At 43.7% G+C, this 17,127-nt stretch overlaps 1 protein-coding gene across 2 annotated transcripts in view; it reads right to left on the bottom strand.

Annotated features, from left to right (window-relative positions):
- LOC110528278 (RNA-binding protein Musashi homolog 1) overlaps positions 1 to 17,127 on the bottom strand; it is a 46,512-nt gene continuing 29,385 nt past the window's right edge. The window contains exons 8-14 of one of the 2 annotated variants that reach the window (XM_021610213.2): positions 5,202 to 5,284; positions 4,939 to 5,056; positions 4,399 to 4,479; positions 3,627 to 3,683; positions 3,262 to 3,318; positions 2,905 to 3,059; positions 1 to 2,475 (exon numbers count right to left, since the gene is read on the bottom strand). In XM_021610213.2, the coding sequence (XP_021465888.1) occupies positions 2,437 to 2,475; positions 2,905 to 3,059; positions 3,262 to 3,318; positions 3,627 to 3,683; positions 4,399 to 4,479; positions 4,939 to 5,056; positions 5,202 to 5,284 (590 nt within the window). In that variant the 3' untranslated portion in view covers positions 1 to 2,436. The remainder of the gene's footprint in view (positions 2,476 to 2,904; positions 3,060 to 3,261; positions 3,319 to 3,626; positions 3,684 to 4,398; positions 4,480 to 4,938; positions 5,057 to 5,201; positions 5,285 to 17,127) is intronic. The other variant, XM_021610214.2, reaches the window with a different exon arrangement.

Consider the following 17,127-nt stretch of genomic DNA (forward strand, 5'->3'; position numbering starts at 1 on the left):
TCAGTGGAATGCTTTAAAATAATTTATTAGGAATTGTAAAATTGAAATTTCCAGAGTAGAACAAAATAAGAAATACATATGACAAAGCGGGCGGGGAACAGTCCAAATAAAAGTTTAGTTACAGTGTTGGTAAAGACCTTGGAGTTTTAACAACCAAGGCCTTGCCCCTTTCCCGACCCTGAAGAAAGCATCAACACAAACAAAAAACACCAGTGTCTTAAAAATCACTGAATCATTATTGTACATGGGGAACGAAATCGTACAAAAGAAAAATATAGTTTTTTTTGTTCTGAAAATAAGTCTTAATGCCATGGAATTATCAATACTCATATTGCTATTAATATCATTATCATTTCTAAGGTAAAAAATAACTTATTGCTTTTTGTAAGTTAAAAAGTTACAGTGTTCGTGTCCAGCAGTAGTTTTGTGTAGTGACCCAGCCAGTCGGAAAAGGGCAGTACTAGCCAGTTCAAAATGGGAGATTCTTTTTCATGTTTATTGGAAGACTTTGAGGAAAATATACAAAATTCATGTGATTCTCATTGAAATAGCTTTGACACTCTGTCTCCTCCTCCCTTCCAGCTACTGGTCTGTGTATACCTATTTTCTGTACTGACTGGGACAGAGGCCCTATTCTATTTGGATATATCTAGCCCTAGTCCCTATGTGCGGGGTGTTAGACTAAATGGAACCAGGCAAACATATCAGTACCAAAATGGCTGTACCAAAATTTTAAAAATGCATCTCAACTGTCGAATGTAGCTAGTTCCATACTTCACCTCACTATTGTGCGTGTACACAAACACTCACACACAAACACACTTTCACACATAATGACACTCGCACTTTCAAAAGTCATCAGAGGACAAATACAACCATGATGTAATAGTATTTTAAGAGTCAATTGCTTTGTTAAGTAAGTCCTTCATTTGTTTCTATGGTCCATATGACCTGTACATTGAACACCAAGAAAGAAAGAAAAAACATAATGAAGGAAAATAGCGCAAAATATACCTAAAATAGCACAAAATATATCCCACCAATCCCCCTTAACCCCACCCATGCACCCTCACCATAGCCAATATATTAAAAAAACAGGGCCTCATTTAAGTTTTTCCTTATCCAATCATCTGTTCCAATTCAAGTTCTTCTGAGGGATACGTGGATGTCATGTCCATATAACTAGAATTACTAGAATGGAAATCCCCATTCAAGTAATTATATTTTTATGTTCATGTGACGTGATAAGACTGTGCCTTTAAGGGGCACGATTCAATAGAAACCGGTTACTGGCACACATCAAAAATAACTCTGTTGTAGCGCTGTATGACAAAATGCAGATTTGGAATTCACACACTACAGTTAATAAATGTTAACAGTAAGACACGGAATGAAACTCAACCGCATGTAAATTCAAGCGTGTTCTCTTGTTGTTACTTTTGGATCATCTCTGAAACCAATTTCTAATGAATAGGATCTTATCATTCCGACTTATTTACAAATATCATCTAGTCTTCAACCCTGCTCATGCATGTTGTTGGCCTAAACACTAAACAAATGCTTAGGGGATAGCCACTTTCAAGTAGAAGTTAAAAAGACTTCCAGTTTAAATGGCGCCCGAACGATTAATAGTAACCTTACCTGCCAATCAAAGTACAACCCCCCCTCAAACTCTATATACAATATTTTACAGGAAGGAAATAAAATATTCCTTTCAAAACCAATTACGGAATAAAATACCTTACCGATTATCACCATTACGTTCAATATTAATAACAATATTACAAATGTTTTGTTTTAAAAACTATCAAAATATACATTTTAGTTTTCTTTTCATGTTTCCTGGGACATCATTTCTTTGTTCTTCCACTGTTTAAAATGGGTTAGGAACTCCTTTTGACAAGGAGACCCAATCCCACACACCATTTCAGTTCTCTCTACCCCTCTATTCTCCTCGTTCTCTCCATCTCACCTCAGTAACACATTAAAGGGAGGTCAAAGGAGCAGACAATAAATCAAAACATTGTGATTAAATAGAAATTCCTCAGATATAAAGTAAAAATATATCTGACAGAATCTGTGTTTGCCATGAGCGCAACCCACAGTCGTTCTTTTCACATGTATTTTTCTGTCAGAACAATATTTTTAAAAAGAAACAGCATTGGAATCTAATTAAATAAACCTACGTGAAGGTAAAGAATAGAAGAAACAAGGGGGGACTGAGAAGAGGAAGTGATATTAGTACAGTAATACAAGATACAGGAGTCTAAAATATAAAATATCTTCTTCAGTCGGTGGGTGGATTCAGAGGGAGCCAGGGGTGGGGTTTGACCTGTGGCTGCCAATTGGATTGTGCCATGGGTAGGCACACAGCAGTTTGATTGGCTCGTCAGCAGAAGAAACCTCCTTCCGTGTCCGGTGATTGGCTGAATCTACTTAGTGGTACCCGTTGGTAAAGGCTGCGATCAGAGGACCCTGAGAAAGAAGAGAGACACACAGACTATTAGAGAGTGCAGCTGGTAGATATTTTGAAATTCAGAAAGGAGATGATTAAACAAAATTGCAAATAGTGCAGTGATTTGTCATTATCAAATAAATCGAATTTTGGCAGCTTTACACTTCCATATTAAACTGGTAAGCAAACCCCTGGTTTCCCCTAGCATCAGATACATATATATGCCACCAAGCGGGCTCCTTTAGCTGATTCTTATAGATCCCTCTTTGCGATATTCCAACCCTAGGTTGTATTCATTAGGAACCAAAAGGAACAAAACAGACTGAAGCAAGGAAGGACTACCTGGACTTGTCAAATAAGAAATGCTCATTTTCCATTGCAAATCATTTTGCTATGGTTTGCCCTAATGAACACAACGACCCTGTTCTGTCTCAGTGATAGTGACGTACCCCGAGACCGTGGCCAAATCCTGAGTTGGGGCCAGGACTGGCTGTGCTGAGATAGCTGCTGACTGCTGAGTCCTGACTTGCTGCTGCATACAGGTCAGCCATTGGCCCAGGGCTGCTGGTGCCCAGGTAGCCTGAGTTACGTGACTGGGTGGAACCTGAGTGTGAGAGAGAGAGAGAGAGAGAGAGAGAGAGAGAGAGAGAGAGAGAGAGAGAGAGAGAGAGAGAGAGAGAGAGAGAGAGAGAGAGAAAAACCGAGAGAGAGAGACAGGGAGAGGGGAGAGAGAGACAGTCAGTCAGTCACATACACATGGACGACAGACAGACACAAACAGAATGATGAAGGAGAATTATCTTTACCTCTCATAGCAGCTGCTGCTGCCGCTGCCATTGGTCCGTAGGCTGACAGTGGAATGGCTGAGGGACAGAGGAGAGAGGGACAATTTCACAGTGTTTGGCAGTGTGCGAATTTAGTTCACCAAACCATTCATCGTCAGGTAGTTGGTGAAACCATGCAAAAAATATCCAAGCTTTATATTGCTGCGGTCAATTCCATGATCATCAATATTTTTTGTTGTTGCAAAAGTTGCGCTTATATTAAAGTTATTAGGCTTGAACTCTTCCCGATTGGAAAAGGAGGGCCATTACACCATTCCAGGCTTGCGCTGTTGCCTTGCAAATAAAGAGAAAGAGAGCTGCTTGTAGATCTTAGAGGAGTCACTGACCTGTGAGCTCAGAGGGGTGGGGTGATGTCAGAAGGGGGGTCCTCTCTAAATGGAATTCTAGAACAGAAATGTCAAGAGAGCGCTTTTTTAATACAAACACCATCCATGTGCCTACTGACACACACACGCACGCACGCACGCACGCACGCACGCACGCACGCACACACACACACACACACACACACACACACACACACACACACACACACACACACACACACACACACACACACACACACACACATACACACACACACACACACACACACACACACACAGGAGAACACACACAAGAAAGCAATTTACAGTGAAGAGACTACAGGGGAGAAGGGTGGTAAGGAAAAAGTAGAGGAAGGAAGAGCCGTAAGGGGAGAGTGGACATGAAAGAAGGAGAAAATTAGGCGATGGGGAGGGAGATAGAAGTACAGCACATTTTAACAGATTGCAAGATTACTTTTACCATGAGAGGGGAGGGGAAATGGAGAAGAAGACCAGGAAGAGGAGGATGAGAAATCCTAAATACAACTCTCTGAAATCTACAAGCAGCCAGATACTCTGCTATATGTGCTTATATATGGAGTATAAAGCGTAGGTGTGTGTGTATATGTTTATCAACTAACATAAAAATAACATCAATATGTATCTGTTTGGATCACTAGGCCAATGCATTGTTTCCTAGGCAGATCTTTGGATGAATAACAGACTCAAGTCGTCTGTACATCTGTAACTCAACCTCTCCATGAATCAATGTGACAGAGAGTGATGTTCCTACCAGGGAACTGGTAGGTGTATCCAGGAGCGATGCCAGGGTAGCTGCGGCTAGCGTACGTAGCTGCTTGGAAGCCTGGGTAGCCTGCGAAGAGAGAGACAAATAAATACCCATCAGGATATGGCTGATCAAGGCTGAAGGAGATGAAAATGCTTTCATATTAGATCTCATGTAGCATGTAGCAACTAGCACTACAACTCTGTACCATGCTGTTGCCATAACTGTAGGTGGAGCAAGAGACAATGATTTCACTGTGGGCCATGGCTTACTTGAGTTCCACTGAAACACCTTCTCCCTCTACCTCTCCTCCCATCTCTTTAGCCCTGCTCTCCAGTACTGGTCCTGAACTCATAAAGCTTCTTTAAGTAGGAGTGTTGATCTAGGATCAGGTCTCCCCGGTTATATCATGTAAATCGTATTCATTGTGAATTCAAAACACAAAACGGATCCTAGATCAGCACCCCTACTCAGAGACGTTTTGTGAATATGGTTCCAGTGTTTAGTGGTGGCAACATGACCGTGTTATTGATGTTCTGTTCTTACTCAGCATGCCGATCCCCAGCATGAAAGCGTCCACGCCGTAGGGCATAATCCTGGCACGACCTCGAGCCGTACCCGTCGGTGACATCACTTCCTTGGGCTGGGCTTTCTTGCACTCCACCTGGAGATGAAAGCTAATACTTTTAGATATTCTGCACAAAGACACACACTCCTCGCCATCAACACTGACACCCACACACACTCGCACATACACATACTGTACATGTTGTCCACACACACACTGTATATGTTGTCCACATACATACCATTTTGTTGTTGATTTCGTGGAAGTGGATCTCACACACTTTTTCCACCATGTCTTCATTCTCAAAGGTCACAAAGCCGAAACCTGGGGGACACAGGAACACAGACAGACTGCTTTAGCTTTCCACTATGGCCATTTGTTTTAAATTTCTATCAGACTGACTGCAATCATGACTTCACATGTCCAGTTCTTTCAGGTTAGGGATCACCAATGAAGACAAGGAGACTAGGGGAAGAGGCGAGGAAAGAAAGTTAATGATTGGGACACAGCCCCTTTAATGCTCACTTTTCCCTCACTTTTCGGGCAAGTAACCGAAAGGTTGTTAGATCGAATCCCTGAGCTGACAAGGTAAAAATCTGTCGTTCTGCCCCCTGAAAATGGCAGTTAACCCACTGTTCGTAAGCCATCATTGTAAATAATAATTTGTTCTTAACTGACTTGCATTGGTAAATAAAGGTAAAAAATCTATATATACCCTTCCTTTCTCCCTCAAAGCATGTTTTATTTGCTTTCAACTATTCAATCCCTTTCAGATGAAAGAACAAATAGGTAGCGGAGACTACATCAAAGAATTGAGACTCACCTGGTCTCTACCCCTTTTCCCTCTCTCTCCCTAACCCATTACGGACAGATCGGAATTAAGGGGGGGGCTGGTATAACTCAAAGTGGCATTAAAGAAAAAAAGCGCCTCCCTCCCCAAAGTTCCAACATTTTTCACATGACCCTACCTTTGTACTGTTGATTTTCCACCAACAGGTTTCTGTGCCAATGCACCACACAACCAAAAAACAAAGCATACCGACTTTGAGCTATTCAATATCATGGTTTGCGTTTTCAACAATAAATAGACTTGGTCAATCTCAACAAACAGAAAATACACATCCCTCCCTACCGTGTAGGCTTACTCAGTATCGAAGGCTTGACAGTCTCCGAATGTCAGAAGTCTCTTTCCATTTATCAATTATGCACAGTTTGGCTTGATTGATTGATTTTATTTGTCAGTTAAAAAAAGTTTTTTACACAAAGTGACCAGGATTACACAATAAAGTTGGGGACTTACTTCCATTGAGGTCCCTATTTTTGACATAAATACATATACAATTACAGAGATACAGACACATTACGGAGATACAGACACATTACAGAGATACAGACACATTACAGAGATACAGACACATTACAGAGATACAGACACATTACAGAGATACAGACACATTACAGAGAAACAGACAAATTACAGAGACGAAAAAATGAGGGAGGAGTTTAAGTACAGTTCTTACAAGCTTGTTTGGCTGGTAGCTTATTCTTTAGATGTTTGGGCCTGCAGGTGAACCATGTGCAGGCATAATCAAAGTGACACTGGACTAGCACCCTTGCCAGAGTCTTTAGGGTGCCTATAGCTAGGTTTCCATTCAACTGACGACAACTTTTCATGTGAATATTCTAAATCTTCCAAAAAACAATATGCCATTTCAGTTTCCTTTAGGAAAATTTGGCGCTGGACAACATGACTGGGAAGATTTTAATTTACTGGATATTTGAGAAATGTAATGGACATCCATATGCATTCAGATACAAACTGCTGCAGCCAGCGCCATCAATAAACAAGGGATGTTGACCAAATGAGCCACATTTACTTGTCCTTAAAAACAGCCGAAAACAAATTACAAAAACATAATTCCATGTGTTTCGATGTGTAGAATATGTAAAACTTTCCAGCCTAAAACTTAACAGGTTTTGTTTAGGCTACTTTTCTAAAACAATAATTGTCGACCTCATGGTTCAGCTGTCAGAGATTTGAGCACTAAATGTATCAGGGCATTGCATGCAAAGGCCTATAGGCTTAGGTGTCCACTGTATGATATTAATATTTTTATAAATATATACTACACTGCCCCAAAAAAATAAAGGGAACACTTAAACAACACAATGTAACTCCAAGTCAATCACACTTCTGTGAAATCAAACTGTCCACTTAGAAAGCAACACTGATTGACAATACATTTCACATGCTGTTGTGCAAATGGAATAGACAACTGGTGGAAATGATAGGCAATTAGCAAGACACCCCCAATAAAGGAGTGGTTCTGCAGGTGGTGACCACAGACCACTTCTCAGTTGCTATGCTTCCTGGCTGATGTTTTGGTCACTTTTGAATGCTGGCGGTGCTTTCACTCTAGTGGTAGCATGATACGGAGTCTACAACCCACACAAGTGGCTCAGGTAGTGCAGCTCATCCAGGATGGCACATCAATGCGAGCTGGGGCAAGAAGGTTTACGCTGTCAGCGAAGTGTCCAGTGCATGGAGGCACTACCAGGAGACAGGCCAGTACATCAGGAGACGTGGAGGAGAACCTAGGAGGGCAACAACCCAGCAGCAGGACCGCTACCTCCGCCTTTGTGCAAGGAGGAACAGGAGGAGCACTGCCAGCGCCCTGCAAAATGACCTCCAGCCGGCCACAAATGTGCATGTGTCTGCTCAAACGGTCAGAAACAGACTCCATGAGGGTGGTATGAGGGCCCGACGTCCACAGGTGGGGGTTGTGCTTCCAGCCCAACACCGTGCAAGACGTTTGGCATTTGCCAGAGAACACCAAGATTGGCAAATTCACCACTGGCGCCCTGTGCTCTTCACAGATGAAAGCAGGTTCACACTGAGCACATGTGACAGTCTAGAGATGCCGTGGAGAACGTTCTGCTGCCTGCAACATCTTCCAGCATGACCGGTTTGGCGATGGGTCAGTCATGGTGTGGGGTGGCATTTCTTTGGGGGGCCGCAGAGCCCTCCATGTGCTCGCCAGAGGTAGCCTGACTGCCATTAGGTACCGAATTAGATCCTCAGACCCCTTGTGAGACCATATGCTGGTGCGGTTGGCCCTGGGTTCCTCCTAATGCAAGGCAATGCTAGACCTCATGTGGATGGAGTGTGTCAGCAGTTCCTGCAAGAGGAAGGCATTGATGCTATGGACTGGCCCGCCCGTTCCCTAGACCTGAATCCAATCTGGGACATCATGTCTCGCTCCATCCATCACAGACTGTCCAGGAGTTGGCGGATGCTTTAGTCCAGGTCTGGGAGGAGATCCCTCAGGAGACCATCCGCCACCTCATCAGGAGCATGCCCAGGCATTGTAGGGAGGTCATACAGGCACGTGGAGGCCACACACACTACTGAGCCTCATTTTGACTTGTTTTAAGGACATTACATCAAGGTTGGATCAGCCTGTAGTGTGGTTTTCCACTTTAATTTTGAGTGTGACTCCAAATCCAGACCTCCATGGGTTGATAAATTTGATTTCCATTGATATTTTTTGTGTGATTTTGTTGTCAGCACATTCAACTATGTAAAGAAAAAAGTATTTAATAAGAATATTTCATTCATTCAGATCTAGGATGTGTTCCCTTTATTTTTTTGAGCAGTGTATATACTATATACACATATATATACAGTGCCTTGCGAAAGTATTCGGCCCCCTTGAACTTTGCGACCTTTTGCCACATTTCAGGCTTCAAACATAAAGATATAAAACTGTATTTTTTTGTGAAGAATCAACAACAAGTGGGACACAATCATGAAGTGGAACGACATTTATTGGATATTTCAAACTTTTTTAACAAATCAAAAACTGAAACATTGGGCGTGCAAAATTATTCAGCCCCTTTACTTTCAGTGCAGCAAACTCTCTCCAGAAGTTCAGTGAGGATCTCTGAATGATCCAATGTTGACCTAAATGACTAATGATGATAAATACAATCCACCTGTGTGTAATCAAGTCTCCGTATAAATGCACCTGCACTGTGATAGTCTCAGAGGTCCGTTAAAAGCGCAGAGAGCATCATGAAGAACAAGGAACACACCAGGCAGGTCCGAGATACTGTTGTGAAGAAGTTTAAAGCCGGATTTGGATACAAAAAGATTTCCCAAGCTTTAAACATCCCAAGGAGCACTGTGCAAGCGATAATATTGAAATGGAAGGAGTATCAGACCACTGCAAATCTACCAAGACCTGGCCGTCCCTCTAAACTTTCAGCTCATACAAGGACAAGACTGATCAGAGATGCAGCCAAGAGGCCCACGATCACTCTGGATGAACTGCAGAGATCTACAGCTGAGGTGGGAGACTCTGTCCATAGGACAACAATCAGTCGTATATTGCACAAATCTGGCCTTTATGGAAGAGTGGCAAGAAGAAAGCCATTTCTTAAAGATATCCATAAAAAGTGTTGTTTAAAGTTTGCCACAAGCCACCTGGGAGACACACCAAACATGTGGAAGAAGGTGCTCTGGTCAGATGAAACCAAAATTGAACTTTTTGGCAACAATGCAAAACGTTATGTTTGGCGTAAAAGCAACACAGCTGAACACACCATCCCCACTGTCAAACATGGTGGTGGCAGCGTCATGGTTTGGGCCTGCTTTTCTTCAGCAGGGACAGGGAAGATGGTTAAAATTGATGGGAAGATGGATGGAGCCAAATACAGGACCATTCTGGAAGAAAACCTGATGGAGTCTGCAAAAGACCTGAGACTGGGACGGAGATTTGTCTTCCAACAAGACAATGATTCAAAACATAAAGCAAAATCTACAATGGAATGGTTCAAAAATAAACATATCCAGGTGTTAGAATGGCCAAGTCAAAGTCCAGACCTGAATCCAATCGAGAATCTGTGGAAAGAACTGAAAACTGCTGTTCACAAATGCTCTCCATCCAACCTCACTGAGTTCGAGCTGTTTTGCAAGGAGGAATGGGAAAAAATGTCAGTCTCTCGATGTGCAAAACTAATAGAGACATACCCCAAGCGACTTACAGCTGTAATCGCAGCAAAAGGTGGCGCTACAAAGTATTAACTTAAGGGGGCTGAATAATTTTGCACGCCCAATTTTTCAGTTTTTGATTTGTTAAAAAAGTTTGAAATATCCAATAAATGTCGTTCCACTTCATTATTGTGTCCCACTTGTTGTTGATTCTTCACAAAAAAATACAGTTTTATATCTTTATGTTTGAAGCCTGAAATGTGGCAAAAGGTCGCAAAGTTCAAGGGGGCCGAATACTTTCGCAAGGCACTGTATATATTAAATATATATATATACGTATGTATATAATGTATATATATATACATATATATGTGTATGCACACTTGGACAAAAAAGTATGTACAGCCACCAATTGTGCAAGTTCTCCCACTTAAAAAGATGAGAGAGGCCTGTAATTTTCATCATAGGTACACTTCAACTTCGATCATGTGGACTGGGATATGTTCCGCATAGCGTCGAACAACAACATTGATGAATACGCTGATTCGGTGAGCGAGTTTATTTGCAAGTGCATCGGTGATGTTGTACCCACAGCGTCTATTAAAACATTCCCCAACCAGAAACCGTGGATTGATGGCAGCATTTGCTCATAACTGAAAGCGCGAACCACTGCTTTTAATCAGGGAAAAGTGACCGGAAACATGACCGAATACAAACAGTGTAGCTATTCCCTCCACAAGGCAATCAAACAAGCTAAGAGTCAGTATAGAGACAAAGCAGAGTCGCACTTCAACGGCTCAGACACGAGAGGCATGTGGCAGGGTCTACAGTCAACCACGGACTACAAAAGAAAAAACAGCCCCATCGCGGACCACGATGTCTTGCTCCCAGACAGACTAAACAACTTCTTTGCTCGCTTTGAGGAAAATACAGTGACACTGACATGGCCCGCTACCAAAACCTGCAGGCTCTCCTTCACTGCAGCCAACGTGAGTAAAACATTTAAACGTGTTAACCCTCGCAAGGCTGCAGGCCAAGACGGCATCCCCAGCCGCGTCCTCAAAGCATGCGCAGACCAGCTGGCTGATGTGTTTAAGGACATATTCAATCAAGCCTTATCCCAGTCTGCTGTTCCCACATGCTTCAAGAGGGCCACCATTTTTCCTGTTCCCAAGAAAGCTAACGTAACTGAGCTAAACGACTACCGCCCCGTAGCACTCACTTCCGTCATCATGAAGTGCTTTGAGAGACTAGTCAAGGGCCATATCACCTCCACCCAACCTGACATCCATTGTACCCTCCAAACTCATCATTAAGCTCGAGACCCTGGGTCTCGACCCCGCCCTGTGCAACTGGGTCCTGGACTTCCTGACGGGCCGCCCCCAGGTGGTGAGGGTAGATAACATCTCCACCCCGCTGATCCTCAAAACTGGGGCCCCACAAGGGTGCATTCTCAGCCCTCTCCTGTACTCCCTGTTCACCCACGACTGCGTGGCCATGCACGCCTCCAACTCAATCATCAAGTTTGCAGACAACACTACAGTGGTAGGCTTGCTTACCAACAACGACGAGACGGCCTACAGGGAGGAGGTGAGGGCCCTCGGAGTGTGGTGTCAGGAAAATAACCTCACACTCAATATCAACAAAACAAAGGAGATGATTGTGGACTTCAGGAAACAGCAGAGGGAGCAGCCCCCTATCCACATCGATGAGACAGTAGTGGAGAGGATGGAAAGGTTTAAGTTCCTCGGCGTACACATCATGGACAAACTGAAATGGTCCACCCACACAGACAGCGTGGTGAGGAAGGCGCAGCAGCGCCTCTTCAACCTCGGGAGGCTGAAGAAATTTGGCTTGTCACCAAAAACACTCACAAACTTTTACAGATGCACAATCGAGAGCATCCTGTCGGGCTGTATCATCGCCTGGTACGGCAACTGGTCCGCCCATAACCGTAAGGCTCTCCAGAGGGTAGTGAGGTCTGCACAATGCATCACCGGGGGCAAACTACCTGCCCTCCAGGACACCTAAACCACCCGATGTCACAGGAAGGCCAAAAAGATCATCAAGGACAATAACCACCCGAGCCACTGCCTGTTCACCCCGCTATCATCCAGAAGGCGAGGTCAGTACAGGTGCATCAAAGCGGGGACCGAGAGACTGAAAAACAGCTTCTATCTCAAGGCCATCAGACTGTTAAACAGCCATCACTAACATTGAGTGGCTGCTGCCAACATACTGACTCAGCTCTAGCTACTTCGATAATGGAAAAAATTATGGAATAAATGTATCACTAGCCACTTTATATGTTTACATACCCTACATTACTCATCTCATATTTATATACTGTACTCTATACCATCTACTGCATCTTGCCTATATATATCCATTTAATCCTAGTAAAAATCCCTGTCTTAGGTCAGTTAGGATCACCACTTTATTTTAAGAATGTGAATGTCAGAATAATAGTTTTATTTCAAAATATTTATTTCAGCTTTTATTTCTTTCATCACATTCCTAGTGGGTCAGAAATTTACATACACTCAATTAGTATTTGGTAGCATTGCCTTTAAATAGTTTAACTTGGGTCAAACGGTACGGGTAGCCCTCCACAAACTTCCCACAATAAGTTGGTTGAATTTTGGCCATTCCTCCTGACAGAGCTGGTGTAACTGAGTCAGGCTTGTAGGCCTCTTTGCTCGCACACACTTTTTCAGTTCTGCCCACACATTTTCTATAGGGTTGAGGTCAGGGCTTTGTGATGGCCACTCCAATAACTTGACTTTGTTGTCCTTAAGACATTTTTGTCACAACTTTGGAAGTATGCTTGGGGTCATTGTCCATTTGGAAGAACCATTTGCGACGAAACTTTAACATCCTGACTGATGTTGCTTCAATAAATCCACATAATTGTCCTACTTCATGATGCCATCTGTTTTGTGAAGTGCACCAGACACTCCTACAGCAAAACACCCCCACAACATGATCCCGCCACCCTCGTGCTTCACGGTTGGGATGGTGTTCATCAGACCAGAGGACATTTCAAAAAGTACGATCTTTGTCCCTATGTGCAGTTGCAAACCGTTGTCTTGCTTTTTTATGACGGTTTTGGAGCAGTGGCTTCTTCCTTGCTGAGTGGCCATTCAGGTTATGTCGATATAGGACTCGTTTTACTGTGGATATAGATAATTTTGAACCTGTTTCCTCCAGCATCTTCACAGGGTCCTTCGCTGTTGTTCTGGGATTGATTTGCACTTTTCGCACCAAAGTATGTTCATTTTTTATTTAATTATTTCACCTTTATTGAACCAGGTAAGCTAGTTGAGAACAAGTTCTCATTTGCAACTGTGACCTGGCCAAGATAAAGCAGACACATACAACAACACAGAGTTAGTTACACATGGAATGAAGAAAACATACAGTCTATAATACAGTAGAAAAAAAGAAAACAAAGTCTATATACAGTTAGTGCAAATTAGGTCAAATAAGGGAGTTAAGGCAATAAATAGGCCATGGTGGCGAAGTAATTACAATATGGCAATTAAACACTGGAATGGAGATGGATGTGCAAGTAGAGATACTGTGGTGCAAAAGGAGCAAAATAAATAAATACAGTATGGGGATGAGGTAGATAGATGGGCTGTATACAGATGGGCTATGAACAGGTGCAGTGATCTGTGAGCTGCTCTGACAGCTGGTTCTTAAAGCTAGTGAGGGAGATGGGAATCTCCCGCTTCAGTGATTTTTGCAGTTCGTTCCAGTCAGTGGCAGCAGAGAATTGGAAGGAAACGCGACCAAAGGAGGAATTGGCTTTGGGGGTGACCGGTGAGATATACCTGCTGGAGCGCGTGCTACGAGTGGGTGCTGCTATGGTGACCAGCGAGCTGAGATAAGGCGGGGCTTTACCTAGCAGAGACTTGTAGATAACCTGTAGCCAGTGGGTTTGGCGACGAGTATGAAGCGAGGGCCAGCCAACGAGAGCGTACAGGTCGCAGTGGTGAGTAGTGTATGGGGCTTTGGTGGCAAAACGGATGGCACTGTGATAGACAACATCCAGTTTGCTGAGTAGAGTGTTGGGGGCTATTTTATAGATGACATCGCCGAAGTCAAGGATCGGTAGGATGGTCAGTTTTACGAGGGTATGTTTGGCAGCATGAGTGAAGGAGGCTTTGTTGCGATATAGGAAGCCGATTCTAGATTTAATTTTGAGTTGGAGATGCTTAATGTGAGTCTGGAAGGAGAGTTTACAGTCTAGCCAGACACCTAGGTATTTGTAGTTATCCACGTATTCTAAGTCAGAGCCGTCCGGAGTAGTGATGCTGGATGGGCGGGCAGGTGCGGGCATTGATCGGTTGAATAGCATGCATTTAGTTTTATTTGCGTTTAAGAGCAGTTGGAGGCCACGGAAGGAGAGTTGTATTAGTTAGTTAACACAGTGTCCAAAGAAGGGCCAGAAGTATACAGAATGGTGCCGTCTGCGTAGAGGTGGATCAGAGAATCACCAGCAGCAAGAGCGACATCATTTATGTATACAGAGAAGAGAGTCGGCCCGAGATTTGAACCCTGTGGCACCCCATAGAGACTGCCAGAGGTCCGGACAACAGGCCCTCCGATTTGACACACTGAACTCTATTAGAGAAGTAGTTTGTGAACCAGTCGAGGCAATCATTTGAGAAACCAATGCTGTTGAGTCTGCCAATAAGAATGTGGTGATTGACAGAGTCAAAAGCCTTGGCCAGGTTGATGAATACAGCTGCACAGTAATGTCTCTTATCGATGGCGGTTATGATATCGTTAAGGACCTTGAGCGTGGCTGAGGTGCACCCATGACCAGCTCGGAAACCAGATTGCATAGCGGAGAAGGTACGATGTGATTCAAAATGGTCAGTAATCTGTTTGTTAACTTGGCTTTCGAAGACTATAGAGATGCAGGGTAGGACAGATATAGGTCTGTAGCAGTTTGGGTCTGGAGTGTCTCCCCCTTTGAAGAGGGGGACGACCGCGGCAGCTTTCCAATCTTTGGGAATCTCAGATGATATGAAAGAGAGGTTGAACAGGCTAGTAATAGGGGTTGCAACAATTTCGGCAGATCATTTTAGAAAGAGAGGGTCCAGATTGTCTAGCCCAGCTGATTTGTAGGGGTTCAGATTTTGCAGCTCTTTCAGAACATCAGCTATCTGGATTTGGGTGAAGGAGAAATGGTGGGGGCTTGGGCTGGTTGCTGTGGAGGGTGCCGGGCAGTTGACCGGGGTAGGGGGAGCTAGGTGGAACGCATGGCCAGCCGTAGAAAAATGCTTATTGACATTCTCAATTATAGTGGATTTGTCGGTTGTAACCGTGTTTCCTAGCCTCAGAGCAGTGGGTAGCTGGGAAGAGGTGCTATTATTCTCCATGGATTTTACAGTGTCCCAGAACTTTTTTGAGTTTTTTTGAATTTCTGTTTAAAAAAGCTAGCCTTAGCTTTCCTAACTGCCTGTGTATATTGGTTCCTAACTTCCCTGAAAAGTTGCATATCACGGGGGCTATTCGATGCTAATGCAGAACGCCACAGGATGTTTTTGTGCTGGTCAAGGGCAGACAGGTCTGGAGTGAACCAAGGGCTTATCTATTCCTGGTTCTACATTTTTTGAATGGGGCATGTGTCACGAATACCACCGAAGGTGGCTCCCCTTCCTGCTCGGGTGGCGCTCGACGGTCGTTGTCGCCGGTCTATTAGCTGCCACCGATCCCTTTTTCCTTTTTGTTTGTTTTTGTCTAAATGTTTTCACCTGTTCCTTGTTGGGGTTTTGGGATGGGTGTTATTTAAGTTCGTTTTGCCCACTGGTGTATGTGCGGGCTTGTTGGTTGTTACGTTTGGTGATGTATCGTGTTTTGGTTTTGGGGTTTTTCGTTGTCCAGTGTGCGTCTAGGTTTTGGGTTGGTTTAGCGCCAGTGTTTTGGGCATTCACCCATGTTTTGGATCTGTTACGATTTGAAGAATATTAAAGCGTTTTCCCGTTCATTTCGCTCTCTGCATCTGACTCCTCACTCATTTCACTCACCCGTCGTTACAGCATGCCTATTTAAGATGGTGAGGAAGGGACTTTTAAAGAATAACCAGGCATCCTCTACTGTCGGGATGAGGTCAATGTCATTCCAGGATATCCCGTCCAGGTCGATTAGAAAGGCCTGCTCGCAGAAGTGTTTTAGGGAGCGTTTGACAGTGATGAGGGTGGTCATTTGCTCGCAGACCCATTACGGATCCAGGCAATGAGGCAGTGATCTCTGAGATCTTGGTTGAAAACAGCAGAGGTGTATTTGGAGGGTGAGTTAGTTAGGATGATATCTATGAGGGTGCCCGTGTTTAGGGATTTGGGGTTATATCTGGTAGGTTCATTGATAAATTGTGTGAGATTGAGGGCATCAAGCTTAGATTGTAGGATGGTCGGGGTGTTAAGCATGTCCCAGTTTAGGTCACCTAGCAGCACGAGCTCAGAAGATAGATGGGGGGCAATCAAATCACATATGGTGTTGAGGGCACAGCTGGGGGCAGAGGGTGGTCTATAGCAAGCGGCAACGGTGAGAGTCTTGTTTCTGGAAAGGTTCATTTTTAGAAGTAGAAGATCAAATTGTTTGGGTACAGATCTGGATAGTAAGACAGAACTCTGCAGGTTATCTTTGCAGTAAATTGCAACACCGCCCCCTTTGGCAGTTCTATCTTGTCTGAAAATGTTATAGTTAGGAATGGAAATTTCAAGGTTTTAGGTGGTCTTCCTAAGCCAGGATTCAGACAAGGTTAGGACATCCGGATTGGTGGAGTGTGCTAGGGCAGTGAATAAAACAAACTTAGGGAGGAGGCTTCTAATGTTAACATGCATGAAACCAAGGCTTTTACGGTTGCAGAAGTCAACAAATGAGAGAGCCTGGGGGATGGGAGTGGAGGTTGACACTGCAGGGCCTGGATTACCCTCTACATCACCAGAGGAACAGAGGAGGAGTAGGATAAGGGTACGCCTAAAAGCTAACAGAACTGGACGCCTAGTACGTTCAGAACAGAGAGTAAAAGGAGCAGATTTCTGGGCACGGTAGAATATATTCAAGGCATAATGTACAGACAAAGGTATAGTAGGATGTGAATACAGTGGGGGTAAACCTGTGCATATAGTGATAATGAAAGAGATATTATCTCTAGAAA

This window comes from Oncorhynchus mykiss, chromosome 7, assembly GCF_013265735.2.
Source record: "Oncorhynchus mykiss isolate Arlee chromosome 7, USDA_OmykA_1.1, whole genome shotgun sequence".
Classification (NCBI taxonomy): domain Eukaryota; kingdom Metazoa; phylum Chordata; class Actinopteri; order Salmoniformes; family Salmonidae; genus Oncorhynchus; species Oncorhynchus mykiss.